Source organism: Mustela lutreola, chromosome 4, assembly GCF_030435805.1.
Source record: "Mustela lutreola isolate mMusLut2 chromosome 4, mMusLut2.pri, whole genome shotgun sequence".
Taxonomy (NCBI): Eukaryota; Metazoa; Chordata; class Mammalia; order Carnivora; family Mustelidae; genus Mustela; species Mustela lutreola.
Window position 1 is genome coordinate 30848863 of NC_081293.1, and position 18728 is coordinate 30867590.

The window sequence follows — 18728 nt, forward strand, 5'->3', positions numbered from 1 at the left end:
CATCAGGGCTACAGATTAGAAAGCAATGTGGCTTCTGAAACTGTCCTATAAGGTTAACCTGTCACCATGAACCAGGGGTTCACAGGGATCAGCAGAGAAAGAAGGCAAACATACTTCTATGGTAGTTCCACTATGATTTCAGACTGCAAAATTGCTATTAGGAGTTTTGTAGGATGTATGATATGAGCATCTAGGGGAGACCCAGCCCTGGTAGTCAGGTGGGGCAAGGCCCCTACCACCAAGGGAACCCAGCTGGCCCTCCTCTGTTGCCACAACTACAGACTGATTTCCCACTAGATCATCATGATGGTTGCCCAAGTCATACCTTAACAGCACGTGGTCACCTTGAAAGTGGGCAGTGATGGTTAACAGCAGTGCCTGCAAAGCAATTAGCCATTTGGGAAGCAATGTAATGACCTGGGTATAGGAGAGAAAATGGGTTAAAATACGGTTGTAAGCTCAAGTGTCTGGACAGTGGGTTACCTAAGTAAGTCAATCGGCTACATGCCTGTCTGGCCCATTGTTTGTATCACTTCTGATAAAGAGACCTATTTCCCTACTGTTAAAGAAAAAAGGGATTGTGGTGACCTTAAAGTCACACTTTCCAATCTACTGAGCTCCAGTGGATTCTTACCATGCACTAACCTTACCAGATCTTCACTATCATTTTCTAAAAGAGAAGCCAGAAACCCAAATTTTATGTCAACACCCATAGTGTATAATTTTTTAAACACTAGGCTAAGTAAAACACATCTGTGAGCCACCAGTTTACAACTTCTGAGTTAAAGTGAAGTAAGGAGCAAATTTAACAGTTCAAAGGAAATCCCCAGCCAAGGAAATGGGCATAGCAGGGCTTGGCTGGGGAGTGGAAGCAACAGAAAGAATGAATGACCATGCTTCCAACTAGCATTGCCTAGTTTTCCTGAGATCGGCGCTAATGCGTCCCTATTGTCCTGATGCCCTGCGCTCTCAAGAGAGAATTCTCCAGATGATCCCTCACCCCCAGCCAGTCAGTCTGCACCTCTGAGATACAGTCTAGATATTCTACCGTAGGATCAATATGGGAGGAAAAGAAGTCTCTTTTAACAATGGAAAGTCCTAACACGGAACAGGAGGTCTCTCCTAATCCAGGCTGAGAGGTAGCCCGATTGTCAGCTGCAGGGTTATGTTTACTGGATATAGTTCTGTGTGTCAGTGGCCACCATCCTCTAATTTATTAATGAAATCATGGCTGATTCCACAGGAATCACTGTCCCCTGGATGCTTACATGGACCCCGCTCAAGCAGAACTGAAAGAATACAGTGGAACAGGTCACAAGGCTAGGAAATGCAGGAATTTCCTGCCAGCTTTCTGCCAGGCCCCAAATGGACTCTAGAGAATGGGGGCAGCCCTCCTCGGGGGCTGTACGGATCACCCCCAAATTTAACAGTGGCTTACCTGGCTCAGCTGCTCTCTGCCCCTAGGATGAAGCACGGGCACCTTTCCAAGTCTGCGGTGGGAATTCCCAAGGATTCATCCATGGTGTTCTCTTGCCCCTGAAGTTAGGCATACCTCACAAAATGGCCACAGATCTACCAAACAGTGCTCCGTTAAGTCCCAACACCGGGGTTGAGGCAAAAGTACAAAGAAGTATTGCTTTTTGTTCCTTCTGGCAACTTCTCAACTTCGCCAGAGGCTGCAAGTGTAATACTGGGCTTCCATGCATTCTGTTCCCTCTCCAGTAACTACACAAACACACTTTAATATCAAAGAAGTTTAATACGCTGCAATAAAATAAGCGCCTAGAAAAAGCTCATGGAATAGATGTCAATGTTAGAGAAATCCCTCCCACACATCCTCTAGTTCCATACCCCATCCCTCAAACCCAAACAAGAAAATCTGAAACAACAAAGGAAATCCTTCCAAGCTTGGATTTCAGTGAGGGCCCCTTTACCAGTAACAAGAACACAGTTTCCTATATGGCCTAATAGGAAAGTAAAACACAGAAGCACAAAAAAATCCACAGATTCCAATATTTAAGAGACGTGGTACATATTCAAAGTTAAAATAACTCCAACTTTTATAGCTATACATATTGTTTTAAAGCAACTTAATATATTTTTAAATTTCATATATACACTCTCAAAGGTTCTTCAGGTGAGGTATGTAAACATTGTCTAATGAAAATTTTTCAATGTTTCAAACCAACAAATTCACAGCATACATTGAATTTTCATCCATTAAAGACACAGTATTTTCCTACACTCACTAACATCATGGAAATCCAGGCCCAAGAGATACACGCTGATCATCCAGATTACCATCTGCAGAGTTTCTCAATTCACTGCTTTTGGAAAGACCACCTTCGCATAGGTTAGGAGCACACGCTTGGTACTGGACAGGGGCTAGGCCCTCCGGAGACTCTCTCCTTGGGCATCTGGATCACTGGCTAAGACTCACAAGACAGCAAAAAGGAGCACATCTGAACAACTACAAGATTGACCTCGGCAATGACAACACTGGGAGGAACCAGAAAGACCTTAAAGGAACGGTAGAGATTCATCTTAGAGCTCCCTGGATCCACAGCCGGATCAGCAGCCCCTGCCCTAATCTCATTCTGAAGGGTTGTGGCCTAAAAAGAATAAAAACCCAACACGGCACCTGAGCTTCAGTTAAATTGCATGGGCCTCCTATGCCCCCCTGGCCCCTGAAAGGCATTGACTCTAGCCTGAAGTAGGACCCTGGGCTGTGCTTTTCATACAGGTTGGGGTTGAATTTCTTAGTATCATAATGCATATGGGAAAATAATGCCATGAGTTCACAAAGACGACCAGTGCCTCCACACAGGCACTGGCCAGTGACCTTGGAGGAGCTCAATTTTGAAAACTACTTGTTCCCTGAGGGTAAACAGCAGGCTTCTATTGAGATTAAGTGAGGCTAATAAGGGGATTATTTATTACAAGGTAATAATACTTGGGGAGCCTCAGGCCATAGTTCTATTTTACTCCCACATAATCTACAATGCCCCCTCCCCGCCCTCCCACCACCACGAGTAGTCACCTTCCCAATGACACAATATAGGTCAGTTTCTTTCCTCTTGCTTGCTTTCAGGCTCAGCAATGGAAAGTTTTATCCTAACGCACCCACTTCAATCTAAAAAAACACTAGTGAAAAATTCCAAACACCATCATAAATACAAAAGAGAAGACATATCCAAAAAGTCTAAAAAACTACATTATTCTATTCATGGTTATTTGGGTGTGGGGTATTTTTCATAAAGTTTAGGATGGTCACAGGAGAGGCTGCTAAACAGCTCAGAAAGCTGCGGAACTGGACACGCTGGAAGCCATGGAAGAGGGACTGCCTGCCTCGCTCAGCTCTAAAGGGTTTTTACCCCAGACATTTCAAACCCAGGCACAGAGGAGGACCCCAGGAAATGGGCTTAATCTTCAAAGGCAGGGCAGAAAGACTCAAAGGACTTTTAGCTGGCAATTTAAATTCCTAACATAAAAAATTCTTATGTTTACAGCCAAATGAGCTTTGCCTCAACTAGATTCTAGAAGCCCTACAAATTCATGGAAAAATGATCATTTTTCAATCTCCATGCCCAAATTTTGATGTGTCTGGTGCTGGCAGATTTCTCATCCATTGCTAGAGTTGTATGACAAGAAGCAGCGTGCAGACAAACAGAAGCAACAATTCAAGTATAGCCACCTCTCCGGCAAAGGCAAGAGGTCTTAGCAAGAGCTGTTCTACCCCCACCCTATCCTCTGAGACAAGGGCCAACGCAGAGCCCAGAATAAATGTTATTTCCTAGGATCTTATTGCTTATGCGCAACACATCAGAAAGAACACCTGGAAATCTGCTCTGCAGATCTGGGAACTGACCAGTTTATCATATATAATATACATACATATATGTATGTATGTATAATATATATAACATATAACATAACCAGAAGAGAAGAGGGGGCAGTTAAAGCTTGGATTGATATAGCATTACAGATCAAATGCCCCAAACAGCTCTCAACCTGCTGGTTTCTGTTCTTTCTCCATGTGTGAACTGTGTTATGAAAGTAAGTCCACTGCTCAAAATATATCCTTCTACAATACTACAGTGCAGACCAACACCACTCAGAACGTGAATCTGTATACAGCACACATAATAAATATTTTTAAAAACTATTTACAACATTACTTCTTGTGAACATTAGATGAGAGCAAAATCTATTTCCTCCTGCAAAGGTTAAAAAAGTGTTGACTGTTTAGTTCAGTGCTAAATTCCCTGGCACCTAGTTACCCTTTCACATTTCATCTTAAAATCAGATTTGCTTACAAATAGTAACTTAGAAAAAACATTCTCCAGCATTACTGTTCAAGTGTCCTCCTCATTTGTTAGAAAAAAGAGAGGCCATTAGAAAACATGCAAATTACAATTCAACTGGAGGACAAACCCCCCCGTGTGCCCAGTCCCAAGCACTCTGCGGTCCCAGAGCCTCGGTTCTCAGTCCAGCCGCTGGGCGGAACAAGAATCACAACTCAACAGAGGTGCCCAGGAATGGGGCACAGGGAAGAGGAACATGATCATAAAGCCATCAGTTCCTTTACATCTAGGGGTGCTGTGAATCACAGACCAAGACTCCTGAGAAGTAAAAAGCTGCACACATCTTAGAACAGACGGTCTCATTCTGTAACCACGGGTTGCGGGTGGGACTGGCCCACGTCTGCACAGATGCTTGCTGAGACAGGGAGGAGGAGAGTTGAGGTGCCCGTGAGTGCTGCCAAGGTGCAGAAGGAAACACGCTTATCTCCCATGGTTAATGACTGTGAATAGGTGTGTGTCTTTCACAAACATGAGAAAGACTAAAACCTATCTTAATGCTTTCTTTAGGCAGCCAGTGGTTTCTCCATATCCCACAGGTATGGGTTTGGATTTCCTTGGGGTTACAACTAAGGCTCATTTCCCTCTACAGGCTGTTGGACAGTCGGAAGATATTAACTGCGTATGCAAAATGTGGGCTGCTTCAGGCGAGCCCTGGTGCCATGCCTGGCACAGCCATACCGGTGGTAGGAGACCCACTTTGTTCTGGGATGGGATGGCAGTGGGGGGAAGCACTCAGGTTCCCAATCCACATTGCATATGCCCAAACAGAGGGAAGGTTTCAAGGCTGCACCCTCTGCCTTCACGATGTTGTTTGGGGGTTTAATGGATGAGCACGGTAATTGGGGAAGATGAGTGGCTAGAAAGAACACTTTTTTGGAAAGCCCTTTTGACAGTTAATTTTTTGTTGTTAAAATAAATATTTTCTATAGAAGCATTTGAACAGGAAAATATCACTATTTACACAGTGAAATAAATTCCACGGTGTGGTGTATAACTAACTATGTATTATATAACGTATTTGAAACCATAGTCCATATCACAGTCTCCTAGAACACTGGTGAAACTAATAGCCTTAAGCTACAGCGGCTCTAAAACAAATCCCTGTGGTATAAATATACAAAATTATGCGCATCTTGTCTGTAGAGCATCTTTCCCACACACACACCTCCCAAATACTACATACAGCTTCAGCAGTGAGAAGCATGAAGTGCAGATTGTAGAAAACAAGTGGGCTGAAAAGCTGATAAACTGAGGAGCATCCGGACCCAACCGCTAAATTCTAGAAGGAAAAAAAAGAGTTACGGAGAGAAAGACGCTTCTAGAATGACACGTCTGTGGTCAATGACGTGCTCAGGAGACGGGAGACCGTTTCCAAGAAGACACCTCCTGGAAGGGGGCTGGGTGGCCTAAGCAGAGAGGGAAGAGGTGAGATGTCTAGGACGGCTCCCCCAAATGAGCCGAGCCAGGCCGGAGGGCTCTGAGCTGCTTCAGGCTACAGCTGCTGGTGTGCCAACCAGGGCCATCAACATGCTGGTGTTTCTAGGAGAGCGAAGAACGGCTAGGCTGGATTCGAGGTTCAAACAGGCCCAGGCCGGCCAGTTATATTCACAAATAGTGACCGAAGCTTGGGGAGCGAGCTTGCAAATATACTGTACACAGAAAAGAAAAGGAGAGCGCTGGGGCTGAAAGGAGCCCACTAGGGCTGGCCAGGAGAGGCACTATTTCGGCTTCAGGTCCATTACTAAATTTGTTTGCCACAGAGGAAGACTTAAAAGACGTTGTACTTCTAGTTTTAACTACTTATCCTACTAGATGAGATCATGATTCAACAAATACTCAATCAACGAAGGGGAATATGTTTTCTTTAGCGCACAAGCATTGCTCACAAAGTAGCGTGCGAGAACGGCTGTGTGCCGAGACGGCGTGGCAAGATGCTCCCCGCCGTCTGAAAGGACAGAAACGGTGCGAGGCTGGAATGCAGGAAAAACGTTTGTGCCTAACTGCACAACTGACCTCAAATGACACACTACAAGGGCCAGGAAACCTTTTTTGTAAATAGCCAGGTGGTGGATATTTTATATTTTAGGCTGTGTCAGCTACACAGTAAGTCCCGGTTATTTATTTTTTTAACACAATCCTTTTTTTTAAAAAGGTAAAATGCATTCCTCCAACCTCTGGTATATTATAAAACCTTAAACACCTGTTTTTTGCTGCTGTTGTTGGCTGTTTCATAGGCAACCTGTTCTTTCACATACCTTGCCTACTGCTGAGTACCTTGTGTGACGTGGACTGGTCTCAGGTAGGGGAGAAAGCCTCTGTGCATCACTGTGCTTGCCAGGTGGGCATAACCACACAGCTGCCCCACTGAACCCCGAAGACAAGGATGTCACCTGAGCACCGAGCAGTACACCACCAGTGCTCTGGGAAAGGGAAGTTCAGGCAGATGGGAGGTAATGGAAGGAACTGACCAGTGCTGGCTCAATTCCAAGAGCAAAAGCATGAGCAAGCATACTATCTGCAGAAATGCCCCAGGTGGTCTTCTGGGTCCCCCGGCACAACAGGGCAAAGCCCGAAGTCGGAAGCAGCATCAGAGAGCTCTGGGTTTCTGCCTGAGTATGACTTAATATCGTTCAAGGAGAGAGGTCAGACCTTCAAGTCTTCCAATCTGTCCACTGTAGAACAGCAGTTTGTTCTGACATTTCAAGGGATGAACTTTATTGAAGGTTGCTTCAAAAGGCTTTCCACAATTCTGCTTGTTTTAAATACAATAATCTTTTGATTTTCATTTCTTCCCTGAAAAGGATTTGGGAGCAAGCTGGGGAAGAATGCTTACTGCTGAGCGTGTGAGGACTGCCTTCCCAATGAGATATACATAGACACGATTTCATACTTGTAGGAAAAAATTCCAGCATTTCAGTGGACATCAAGCCATAAGAAAACAAAAATTAATAGCTGAGAAGTCAAAATAATAATTAACCGTTTCAAAATAATTGAAATCATCACTGTTCTGGGGCCACTAACAGAAATTTTTTCACTAGCCCGATATTCAACTTAATTTGCAGAATAGTACAGAAGCTTGTCCTTGACTTGTTGGGGAGAGGAAAGACCAACAGCTTGGAGGCCGACTGGATTTTACCCAAAGACACAATGGACAATTTTGCAGTCATACTCAGGTTCTAATGTGCTCCAATTTCCTATTCTTTCCTAAAAGCATGTTCAAAGCAAGCCCCTATTTTTTTTTTATTTGTTGGTTTGCCTTTAATGAAGTTATTTTGAAAGGAGAGCATGTGACTAAAAAACTATCAGTACTGATACATTTTTATTCTCCTAGAAGTTGGTCAAAAACATTATATAATGAGTACTTTGGGTTAGTGACTGCACTTTGTTTTCCTTCTGTGAAAAGGCCTTTTCCGTATTTTCCCTAAACATGGGGCTCAGAAAACTGAGCCTCTAACTAAAGTATTCTCAATTAATTTTGAAAACAAACAAACAAACAAAACCCAAATCTTGGCTTGTCTGAGGAACACTCAAGATGTGAAGCCAGAGTCAGGTCTTAAGATAAGGACAGAGTGAAATGAGAGGCCTGGGCTGCAGGGAGAACTCTGAAGCCCTCCTCACCTGTGGGGCCTGACTCTGGAGGCTGCCGGAGGCCTCACTGTGGGCAGCTTGGACAAGGCAGATGTGAGGCTGCAGCAGCTCAGGTGTTAGGAGATGTATTCAGTGTGCTGTAACAACACACCATGTCTCTTTTGCAGCAAGGAGAAAGAAAGAAATATAAAAGGAAGAACAAAACTGAGGGAAGATAAGGAGGAAAAAGAAGAAAAGAAAAGAAGGACGGGGAGGCAAAAGAAAGATTGAAAGATCAACCATGCAAAGTTTGTTCTTGAAAAAGGATTATTTTCTTAAGCAAGGAAGGTTGGCAAATTTTTTTCTGAAAAGCCCAGACAGTAAATCTTTCCAGCTTTGCAGACCATATGGTCTCTGTTGTAGATACTCTGCTGTGCTGGAAAGCAGCTATGAAAGATACATAAACAAACGGGCATGGCTATGTTCCAATAAACTTTTATTTACAAAAGAGCGACCAGCCCATATTCTACAGACCCTTGATAGGGTGTCTGTAAAAAAGATGGCTTGTGTGGGCTGACAGGAAACCAAAAGGAACGGGGGTGGTTCCTGGACCCAGCACCCTGGGAAATTCCAAAATAGTCCCAGGTGTGGTGACAAGCCACCAGACTCATGGAGGGTGATGTCTGCATTGTGTCGCATGCTGTCCTTTCTTACTTAGCTCTCAGGTCCTTCAATCAGCAAGACACCGCCCAGAGAGGAAAGTAACAGCTACAGCCCTTACTACACAATCCATCACAAGGCAGGAAAGAGACCAAACTTCAGTTCAAAGCAACTGTCTTGAAGTGACATGTTCCACTGATATCCTACATGAACATTGAGAAGTGCACAGAGGAGCCCATCAGGAGCACCACATCTGTGAAGGGATGCGACATGCACCTCTCCTATCCATACTACCTCAAGAACCAAACCCACAGCCCAAGATTATTGTTTTCAGAGAAGGGTTGTGTAGAAATCTTTACTGAAATACAGATGTGACAGAACTGGCTTACCTATGGGCCCCAAGGATCTAGCAACTACAGACTGACAGACAGTAGTGACGTTCCTGTGCAGGAAGCCTTAAGAGCAGAATAAAGGGTGGCTGCCTCCATGTGTGCTGTAGCTTGCTTGGGGTCTGAGGGAGCGCTGTGGTGAGGCTCTGGGCCCTGACTAGGGAGGGTCTGCATGTTGTCCTCCCAAACCCAGGGAGCCTTAGGGGCCAGGAAGTGGGAGCCAGAAGATGGGATCTCCCAAAGAGAGCCCAGCTCTGGGGAGCTAAGGTAGAGCTTCTGAGACTGCTTCCCTGGAGCTCTCCCAGAAGCTCAGAGGTAATACCAGCGTTCTCTGGTCAGCAACTTCAGCTCTGGTGCTGGGTCAGTCATGGTGCTAGCCCCAGGAGCAGAATTCTTTTGTGATTTGGAATCTGGAATGTGGGACAGACTGCCTTTGCATCTGGTGGCCAGCCATACTGTGACGACAGCTATAAAGAGGACGTCTTTGCAAGACAGGGAAAACCAGGGGAGACTTGAGTCAGCTGCAGGTCTGGCTTGGAGGTGTCTAGGAGCAGCTAGACAACATCAGTTGTAAGTGTAAAAGGGCATTTCAGAGCCAGCCCTCAAGTTCATTTGTTCCCCCTTCTGCTATTAGCAAAATTAACTGACTCAGCAAAAATGAGATTCAACAAATATAAAAATACCTCTAAACTTTTAAGTGTTCTAATTATGTAGACTCTCAGTCTATTGAAGTGTTGTCACTACTCTAAAATGTTAAGCTGATTTTAAAGATGACCACTGCAGTGTATATATATATAAAAAAATGCATACACATTGATACCTTTTCTCAACTGCTGCCTAAAATGACAGAAAAGGCTATTATCTTGAAACACGCTTTTAAAAATGAAAAAGAACTTAGGAAGGTAATGGAATGTGTTATAAGCCTGGAACTGGATGGGTTGCAGCTGCTCACTGCCTCATACCTCTCCCGAACCTCATCCAAGCAGCGCTACAAGGCATCTATCTGCGTGCCGCTAAGGGGGGCACCTCGAGTCAGCACATGTGGCCTCAGCAAACCTCGGCTGTTGAAGTCACCACAAAAACAGGATCCAGTGACGACTATATGAGAATATTTCTTAATAACTTCAAAACCACTTTCAAAGATTAACCGAACCTACTCAAAACATACTAATGCTTCTGTGCAACTTAATGCTGAGAAAGGGCTGCCCAACATACACACTCAGCAGTTTCATTCATATAGGTAGCTCTTGAATGGCCAAAGTCAAAGATATTAAAACAAAAAGAAAAGAGACTCATGGGATAGAGGAGACATAAAGGGAAAGAAAGTCAAGGCTTCATTGAAGATAGTCTATGAAATTCAACACAATTCTCAATTTCCCATGAATCGAACTTTCTCTCCAGTCCTATCCAGTCAGCAGAAGTTCTCATTATATACAGCAAACCTTTAACAGAATGGGTAGAAGCCCTGTTTTATCATGAGTTGATGGAACTATGCATGAAAAAAGTCCATCTGGGTTTACCTAAACAATCTAAATGGAAACGTTTTAGTAAAAAGGACAGAGGAGCCCCTGTCCATACAAGCCTACTTCTGTGACAGAGCACAGCAGAGGAGCTTTCACAACCAAGCCTGTTTTGCAGAGTGGCCCAGTGGAAATGCTGAGCACACACTGCATTGTAATGGAGCAAAGTTACAGGCACCAAGGTAAAACTAATGCAACCACCTCAGGCGTCATTCGGGAAAGGCAAACAACATTAGTTACAAACACTGCAGCTCTCACCTTTGAGCCAAAGAACAGAACCTGCTGTGAGAGAGGCAAGAGTGATACTCCAAGTGTTAAGTACCAGTACGGTGCTCATCAGTCAGAATGCTAACACCCACTCGAAACACGAAACACGTACATTCACATTGGGACAAGCCAACTGAACATCAGCTCCAGGTGGGAGGAGGGATGTGGGCCCCGCTACAAGATGCTGAGCTGCTTCCTCCAACTGCAAGGTTGCTCTGACCTTCACGTGACTCTGTGCTGTTTAGACCTTTCTGAGTCTGGCGCCAAACTGGTGTTACGGATCCTCATGTAGAGACCCTGGGCCACATTTGAACCATCTGGCCTGTGCTACTTATGCAGCTCATGAACACCCTAGCACACTGCATGGGGAAGAAAGAATTTTACTGTACTGGGGCTGGGAAACATCTGTGGCTGATAACCACAGGCAAATGCACCCAAATGTACATGAACACAAACTCCTAAACTTTTCTATTACTGGAAATAACAACTTGGCTTTCTTCGAATATGGAAATATTCAGGGTAAGAAAGAAGATTAGAACAGTCACTCTCATCCTAATTGTCAAGTTACAGTTACAAGATGAAAAAAAAAAAATCCTACATTTCCCCCCTGCTGAAGTCAGGTAAAAGCCTTATTCGAATGTCAGCAAGCTTGCAAGGCCAAAAATGAAAAGGATGGTAAGAATCAGTAATGTAAATCACCTGGGGGATGTAAATAATTTTTAGAGGTCCTAACCCAATAGTAACACCTTGTGACCCATCTTTTGTCCCATGGGCGCATCATTTAGAATACATTTTTTTAAATGACATAAAGTCAAAAGTGGGAGGAGTGACCAATAATGAATCTGATTTTTTTAAAAAGGAGTAACAGAAATACTCATCTATCATAATAATTATAAATTCCCTCTGCAATCTCCACATACCATAAAAATGATTTGGTTTAGCTTTCGAATATCATTTAAACAAACAAACAAGACGGAGAGGGAAGTTCACTGCTTGGGTTTGCAAAGAGGAGCATCTGCTCATGGACAGACGCTGCAGGGCGGCTGCTGAAAAGCTACTTTTCTGTGCATGACGGTGATCTTCTTGGCTACAAGTGCTTGTGCATCAAGTATAAAATACAAGCCTTTATCACATAGATCAGCTTTTTAGCTTTCGTAAATTTAAAAACAAAAAGGATAAATAAGGCACTGTACTTTTAAAAACTAAAACTGCTTGGTTCCAAGTTTAAAACCCAAGGAACAATCAGAATATAATATATAACTTCCCTTACTCAGCCTCAGAGAAAGACTCTGCAAGTTCCCTTCCCCATCTGAGATGCATTTTCTGGCATCTTCAGTTGTGGTGTTCTCTGTTACCTGCAGCTTTGAAAGGCTGGATAAGCTTATAAAAGCAGAGTTAGTTAATGCACAATGCAGGGTTACTTCTGCAGGACAGTTTTAACTCGTGGCTGCCAGCCTTCCGATCACTTTGCATCCAGCCGTCTCCGTTTGCTGTGAGAAGAGTCCAGCTTTGCCTTTAGTTTTCGCTTTCTCTGGGCTGCACTGCTCTCCGGGGTTTTTGTCAAGGGTCTGGCCCGAGTCTTCCCGCTGCTCTGCTTCCTGCTGGCAGCTTTCTGCGGCCTGGAAGAGCACTCACCTGCCCCCTTTTGCTTTGCAGGTTTCATCCCTGCCTCCGAGGCAGGGGGCTGTGTGGGTCTTTTGTTTGTATTCTCTTTTTCCCTTCTAGAGGGAGGGCAGTTCTTCCCAGGAGACTTTTTAGGGATCTTCACTTTATTCTCTTTTAAGGATGTCTTTCTGGGCAGTTGGCTGATTCTGTCCCTTGCAGCTGGCTTCTTGGCAGCAGGCGTTTTGGTGGTTCCATCAGGATGCTTGTCTTTGCTGGCTTTCACCACCGGTCCCTTGTCCTTCCTGTCCTGAGTGCTGCCGCCTTCTGTCCTCTTGCGTTTATTCTGCACTTCTGCTTTCGGCAAGACTTCAGTCATCTGCTTCCCTTTCCTTCCCTTCATTCCGTCGGTGCTCTTGGGCTTAATAGGAAACCCATCCGCGTCCACCTGCAGAGCAAGCTTGGGGGACATCAGAGGGTTGATGCATACACTCTTACAACTCTGTTTACTTTCCACAGCCTGCCCAAACGGGCTTTCCATTTTCTCACTCTTGATCAAACATTGCTGGGCTCTCAGCTTTCCTCGAATATTGGAGTATTTTCTGAGGATCCGGGTACTGGCTGGGGTAGGTGAGTTTGTGGGAGGATGGCTACTTCGTCTTTCCTTGACTTCCTCTACGCTGTCTTCAGAACCGGGGCCGAGGCTGACATCACTGGTGTCCTCTGACTCCACCTGGTCAGGATTTTCTCGAAATTTGGCCCAGAGCTTCTGTGTTTTCCAATTGTTCCTAGCAGGAGTAGCTCCAGGAAATTTCTTCAAGTGCTTTTTTAAGCGCTCAGCCTGTAGTGAACTGGGGTACAGGCTGGAAGGAGAGTACTTCTGAAGAGGATGCTTGACAGGGGGGATGTCTCCTGGAAGACGAGTGTTGAGCTTCTTCACGATCACCAGAGACCGGGTTTCAGTAGTCTCTAAGAACCATTTGCAAACATTAGATAATTTAAAGTTTGTCATAAACAGCATCTGAACAGGAGAAAACTTTTGAACCTCCAATGAACCCCTACATTTCCGTGACCTTTTCTTGCTTTTCCAAATCTCCTTCAGTTTATCTGACTTGTTCCTTGATCTTGGTGTTGGCTGGGCTTCTTTCTCCAACTGGATCCAGCCCTTCTGAACTCTCATGTACTGGGCATTGAAGTTGGCAATAAGCTCTTGGTTCTCCTCCTCTGCACACCATTCCACAAACTTTGGCTGGTCGTCCACCACGGGGTCCACATCCTCCTCATCTAAGGGATCTCCACTCTCCGAAGCTTCATCTTCCTTTGGCATTGGGTTTCCTTGTGCTGCTTCCTTTTCTGAAGTCACTCTTGCAGTGTCTGAGGAGTCCAGAGAATGAGCATGTCTTAGGTTGTAGGTTGAAGAGGTCAGTCTTGTAAGCCTCGGTACCCATTTTGGGGGCCCAGCAGCATCACCACTTCCACTACCTGACAAGCCCAGTGCACTGGACGGCAGGTCACTTTCACCATCTTTACACTGGGTGTTTTCAGTGCCGACCTCATTCACAACCTCCTCCAGATCTTGTGTGGGAATTGGTTCTGGCTTCTCTTTTGATTGTTCTGGGAAAGTACAAGGAATACTTTCGGAGGGGTCATGAGCATTTTTCTCCCCTAACTTAGACTGAACATAGATTTCCAGTCTCTCTCCAGGCAGGGGTTGGCCCACTGTGGTTATGGGATCATTGCTGGGGAAAATATCTCCTTCTTCCCCCTTGACTTCTTTTGCCAGCATGTTTTTAAAAGTCTGCCTGGTGATGATCCCACCTCCTTCACCCTCCTGCTCAGTGTCTTTCTCAGAGGGATTTTCATCAACACCTGGGTTTTCAGTGTCCTCCAGACCTTTTGTATGGAAGCCGTCAGCCAGAAGGCCCTCAGATGCTGTCTCCCCAGGGCACCCTTCTTTTTTAGAACGTTTCATACCAGGATTTTTAGAAATCTTGATCTCAGGACAAGGAGAGGAAGAATCTGAACTTTGACTTCTCAGGCACCTATCCGCAGAGGGAGGATCTGAAAGCTGACTCCTTAGGCACCTGTCAGAGGCCTCAGGGAGTTTTTTACTTTTTTTCTTCTTGTCCACATTCTCTTCAGGTGAATCAATGTTTTGATCGGACGTATCTTTTTCTGAACAAAGTTTTACATCACTGCTCTGTCCCTCTGATTTTCCTGTACCAACTGCTGCCTCACTGTCCTCAATTTCTCTGGGGTTTTCATTAGTGAAAGTGCTGCTTTCCTTCAAGGGTGGGCAGGTATCCAGCTCCTGAGTGTCTTCTTCAGTCTTGGCCTCAGTACTGATGCTTTGGTTGTCTTCAGCTTTTCCCAGGCTCAGGGGAGGCTCCAAACCCACCGGCGGACTTTGACTTTCTAAGCCCAGAGGACCCTCCTCTCTGCTGACTATTTCAGGAGAAGAATGAGGCCTAGAAACCACATTGCCACTGCCTCCCTCAGAAATACTCTCAGCAGAGGAAACCAGGTGACCGTCTTGGATGACAGTCCCCTCCTTGATATCCAGCAGTTGGACTGGTTGCTGATCTTGTTCAGGGGAAGCCACCCCACTTGCTGTGGGAGTTGAGACCATGGAGCTACCTTCTGGCGTGTCCTCTTCGGGAAGATGAGCTGGGAGAGGCGATGCCAAGCTGGAGGCTGTCATTTCCTCTGACCTGGGAGAGCTGCTCGGATTTGGTTTATTTGTCATGGGGCAAACCTCAGGCTCCTGAGATTCCTTTTCAGAGGAAGCTTCTCTTTCTCCTTCCTTGAGGGAGGTTATTTCTTTACTTGGTTCTTCATGGTCGTCTTCTCTGGGACACTGCACATCCACAGCAGGTCCAGGGACGGAAAGTATGAGGGTCTGCTTGGCAGTGACCACTGCCTCTGGCTCCACTGTTGAACAGCTCGCTTTTTCTTGAGAGTGTAAATTTCTGGCCAGCGTGCGAACAGTTGGCAGCTCACAACAATCACCATTGAAGAAGTATCCTCGAGTACTCTTCCTGGCTGTTTTCCGAGAAGATAATATTGATCTTTGATTCTCCAAGTGGCACTCTGTTATCGGCTGACTGATATAAACGACATCACACTGGTTATCATAATCGTTTATCCTCAGTCCTGATGCCCTCTTACTCTTCCGAGCTGTCTTAATGGAGGTTGATATCATCTTGGTTCGCGAATGTCCATTAGATGCTTTGTGGACAGCTGGCATGGGGCTGGAAGCTAACCAACCATCTTTGGGATGATCAAACTGACCTTTATCACTGGGATGTAAATGATAACTCACCTTATTTCTTCCTAGTGAGTGAAGATGGTTCTCTTGCTTTGGCCTTGAATCTTGTTCACTGGACTCTAACTCCTGGCGCAGAGGTGTTTTTGAGCTACAGAGTAAAGCATTCTCTTTGTCAGCAGTTCTAGGTGAATTCCCAGTAAACCCTGAGTCCCAAGCCTCTTCTGATAAAGCTTTGAATGAATTTCTTTGAGAAACAATACAGCTGTTGCTCTCCTCACTATTCTCAGGTGCCACTTTCACTGCAATCAGACTTTCTACTAAAGCTGAGCTCTGCATATGGTCTTCCCCATCCTCACATATTTTCACATTTGTGTCTTGCTCCTGTCCAGTGGTTTGCCCCTCCAAGCTCTTAGAGGTGTGGTGGAAGCTTATCGAGGAAGAATTAGATGCGGCGAGGTATCCCAGAGTGGAACTATCCGTTGAACTACCAGAATTAGGTTTAGTGGTTGGATGTTCAGAGGAAGTTTTCTGGATAATAGTCAAGGCATTCTCTCTTCCATCTGCAGAGTTTATCTCAGGAGGAGGCTCCTTCAGGGCCTGTTCTGTTAAGTGTGGAGGGCTGTGCGGGTCTGATGAGTCTACGAACAAATCTACAGAAGGAGGAGACTTCCTATCGAGACACGCAGCATCCTTTTCCTTTTGTCTGGCGCCTAGCTGGGCACAGCCAGCGTTGCACGTGGATGCATCCATCGCTCCAGAATCAGGCCGCAGGTCCTCAGTGCCCGGCTGGGATTCAGTGTACAGATCGTTCAGGACGCGGATGAACTGCTTCTGGTGATGAGTGCACAGTTTTACCATAAACTTCTCCAGTGGGGACTTCGACTGATTGTTAGAATCTACTGCTATCGCCTCTGCTGAGTTCTCACTAGATGGACAAAGAGAAAGGAGAAATTAGTATGGTCATTTTCTGAAGAACATTTTTACATTATGAAATTCACCAGATGTTACTCATGCTATAAAGAGAGTGAACAGACACTCTAAAACTGCTTCTAAGCGCCCATACAAATTTCATTTAATAAGTATTTTCCTAATTAAAATATAAGGCCAGTCCTGATATATTCCCAAATTTTAGTAACATCCTTCATACTTTTAAAGTGATCATTCATAATAATTTTTATCTTATAGAGAAGAAATATCATTGATAAGAATTTTTCCGAAAATAAAATTTTGGCCACATTATTAACTCTAGTCAGTTAACATACATTTTCGTTTTAGTAGTCCTGTTATTAAATAGTCATTGATTTATAAGTCCACCACACTGACAAAAATTCAGACGCACTACATCGCAAACTTTGGACTTAAAGAAATTGTAGTTTTAACATGGTTTCTCAGCATGACTAATTGGCTGGACTTATAATTCTGCAAACAGTAATGCAGGAACTTTTCTGCCCCCTTCCTGGGGCAATGAGAATTAAGATCTGTAATTTCACATTTCAGACACAATGACAGATGGAGTTAGAAGCAATTGCTGATTCCTAGGCTCTAAACAAGGAAACCGGAAATCCCACTGTAAACTGCAAGGTTCTGTCACTGCAAGGAGGCAGCCGGATGTCTTCTCAGTCAAGCCCCGCCTGCTACATTCTCCTACCTTCAACAAGCATTTTACAGTACTTCACAAGACGTCATTCGACATCAGACAACCACTTCTGTAAGTTATGCAGGACAACTCTGAAGTTTAACCTGGACAGTGGGCGGTGGCGGGCAAGGATGATCCTACACTCAAAATAAGCTAAAAGCAAGTCCCACTCAGACAGCTGAGGGTTGTCAAGGGCTACTGAGTGTTTCTAGATGTCTTGGTTTTACTAAATTCAAGCAGTTGGAGAGCTCCAATTTTCTGGGGGTTTTTTGGTTTGTTGTTTTTTAAACAATTCATTTGAGAGAGAGTGCAAGCGAGCCCAAGCCAGGGAGAAGGACAGAGGGAGAGGGAAAAGTGGGTTCCTTACTGAGTAGGGAGCCTGACCCAGGGCTTGATCCCAGGACGCCAAGATCATGGACCAGAGCTGAAGGCAGAGGCTTAACTGACTGAGACACTCAGGGACGCCATCCAGTTTTCTGGAGTTTTATGCAACTTGTCAATCTCTATCTTCCTGAGTCTCCCTAAGGAGACGATTATCTGACTATGAAACCATCGGGGCACTGAGGGCAGTTTAGTAAACATGTGTTAAACAGATGTTACTTGATAGTATCTTCCAGCTAATTCTCCTTTTTCTTCAATCTCTGACTTTATCTCCCAGCCATGAGGTGACTTTCCAGGAAAGCTTACCTTAGACAGCCGTCCCTGGCCTCCTGCCTTCCTCATCCCCTGTTGCTATGTCTGTCAGATGGTACCAACAGCATAATATGTGTAACAGGATACAGTATTGTAAGACAGTAGCAAGTGTTCTGCCACTTACTAGTTGTGTAACCTTGGCCAGAACACTTAACTATTTTTGGTCTTAACAGAGGTGCCTCCTCTTCCACTTAGGATTAGTACAAAGGAAAACCTACAAAGTTATCAGTTACCATTGACCAATGTGTCAGCCAGTCACATTAAACATACTTGAATAAAAAATAACTCAGAGATGTGCATTAATGCTTTCTCACAACCTAAAGTGAATTTTCCACATAAAGTTTACACTTCAAGTACCAAACATTTAAAATTCTAAAAAGTGGGACGCCTGGGTGGCTCAGTTGGTTAAGCGGCTGCCTTCGGCTCAGGTCATGATCCCAGCCTCCTGGGATCGAGTCCCACATCGGGCTCCTTGCTCCGCGGGGAGCCTGCTTCTGCCTCTGCCTTCCACTCTACTCTGCCTTCCACTCTGTCTGCCTGTGCTCGCTCTCGCTCACTCTCTCTCTCTCTCTCTGACAAATAAATAAATAAATAAATCTTAAAAAAAAAAAAAAAAAAAGAAAATCTTAAAAAAAAATAAAATAAAATTCTAAAAAGTATTTTTGATGGAAGTCTTTTAAAATTATCCTCCTCTGTACATAGTTTTTTCTTTCTTAATGACTCAGGGTTTTTACCATGTTCACTATTATTAAAGTTTAGCTG

The 18728-nt window shown here is 44.6% G+C and overlaps 1 protein-coding gene across 6 annotated transcripts in view; it reads right to left on the reverse strand.

Annotated features, from left to right (window-relative positions):
- Nucleotides 1–1739: 1739 nt before the first annotated feature.
- Nucleotides 1740–18728, reverse strand: part of LCOR (ligand dependent nuclear receptor corepressor) — a 145402-nt gene continuing 128413 nt past the window's right edge. For all 6 annotated transcript variants that reach the window (XM_059169303.1, XM_059169305.1, XM_059169304.1 and 3 more), the window contains one exon: nucleotides 1740–16562. In XM_059169303.1, the coding sequence (XP_059025286.1) occupies nucleotides 12230–16562 (4333 nt within the window). In that variant the 3' untranslated portion in view covers nucleotides 1740–12229. The remainder of the gene's footprint in view (nucleotides 16563–18728) is intronic.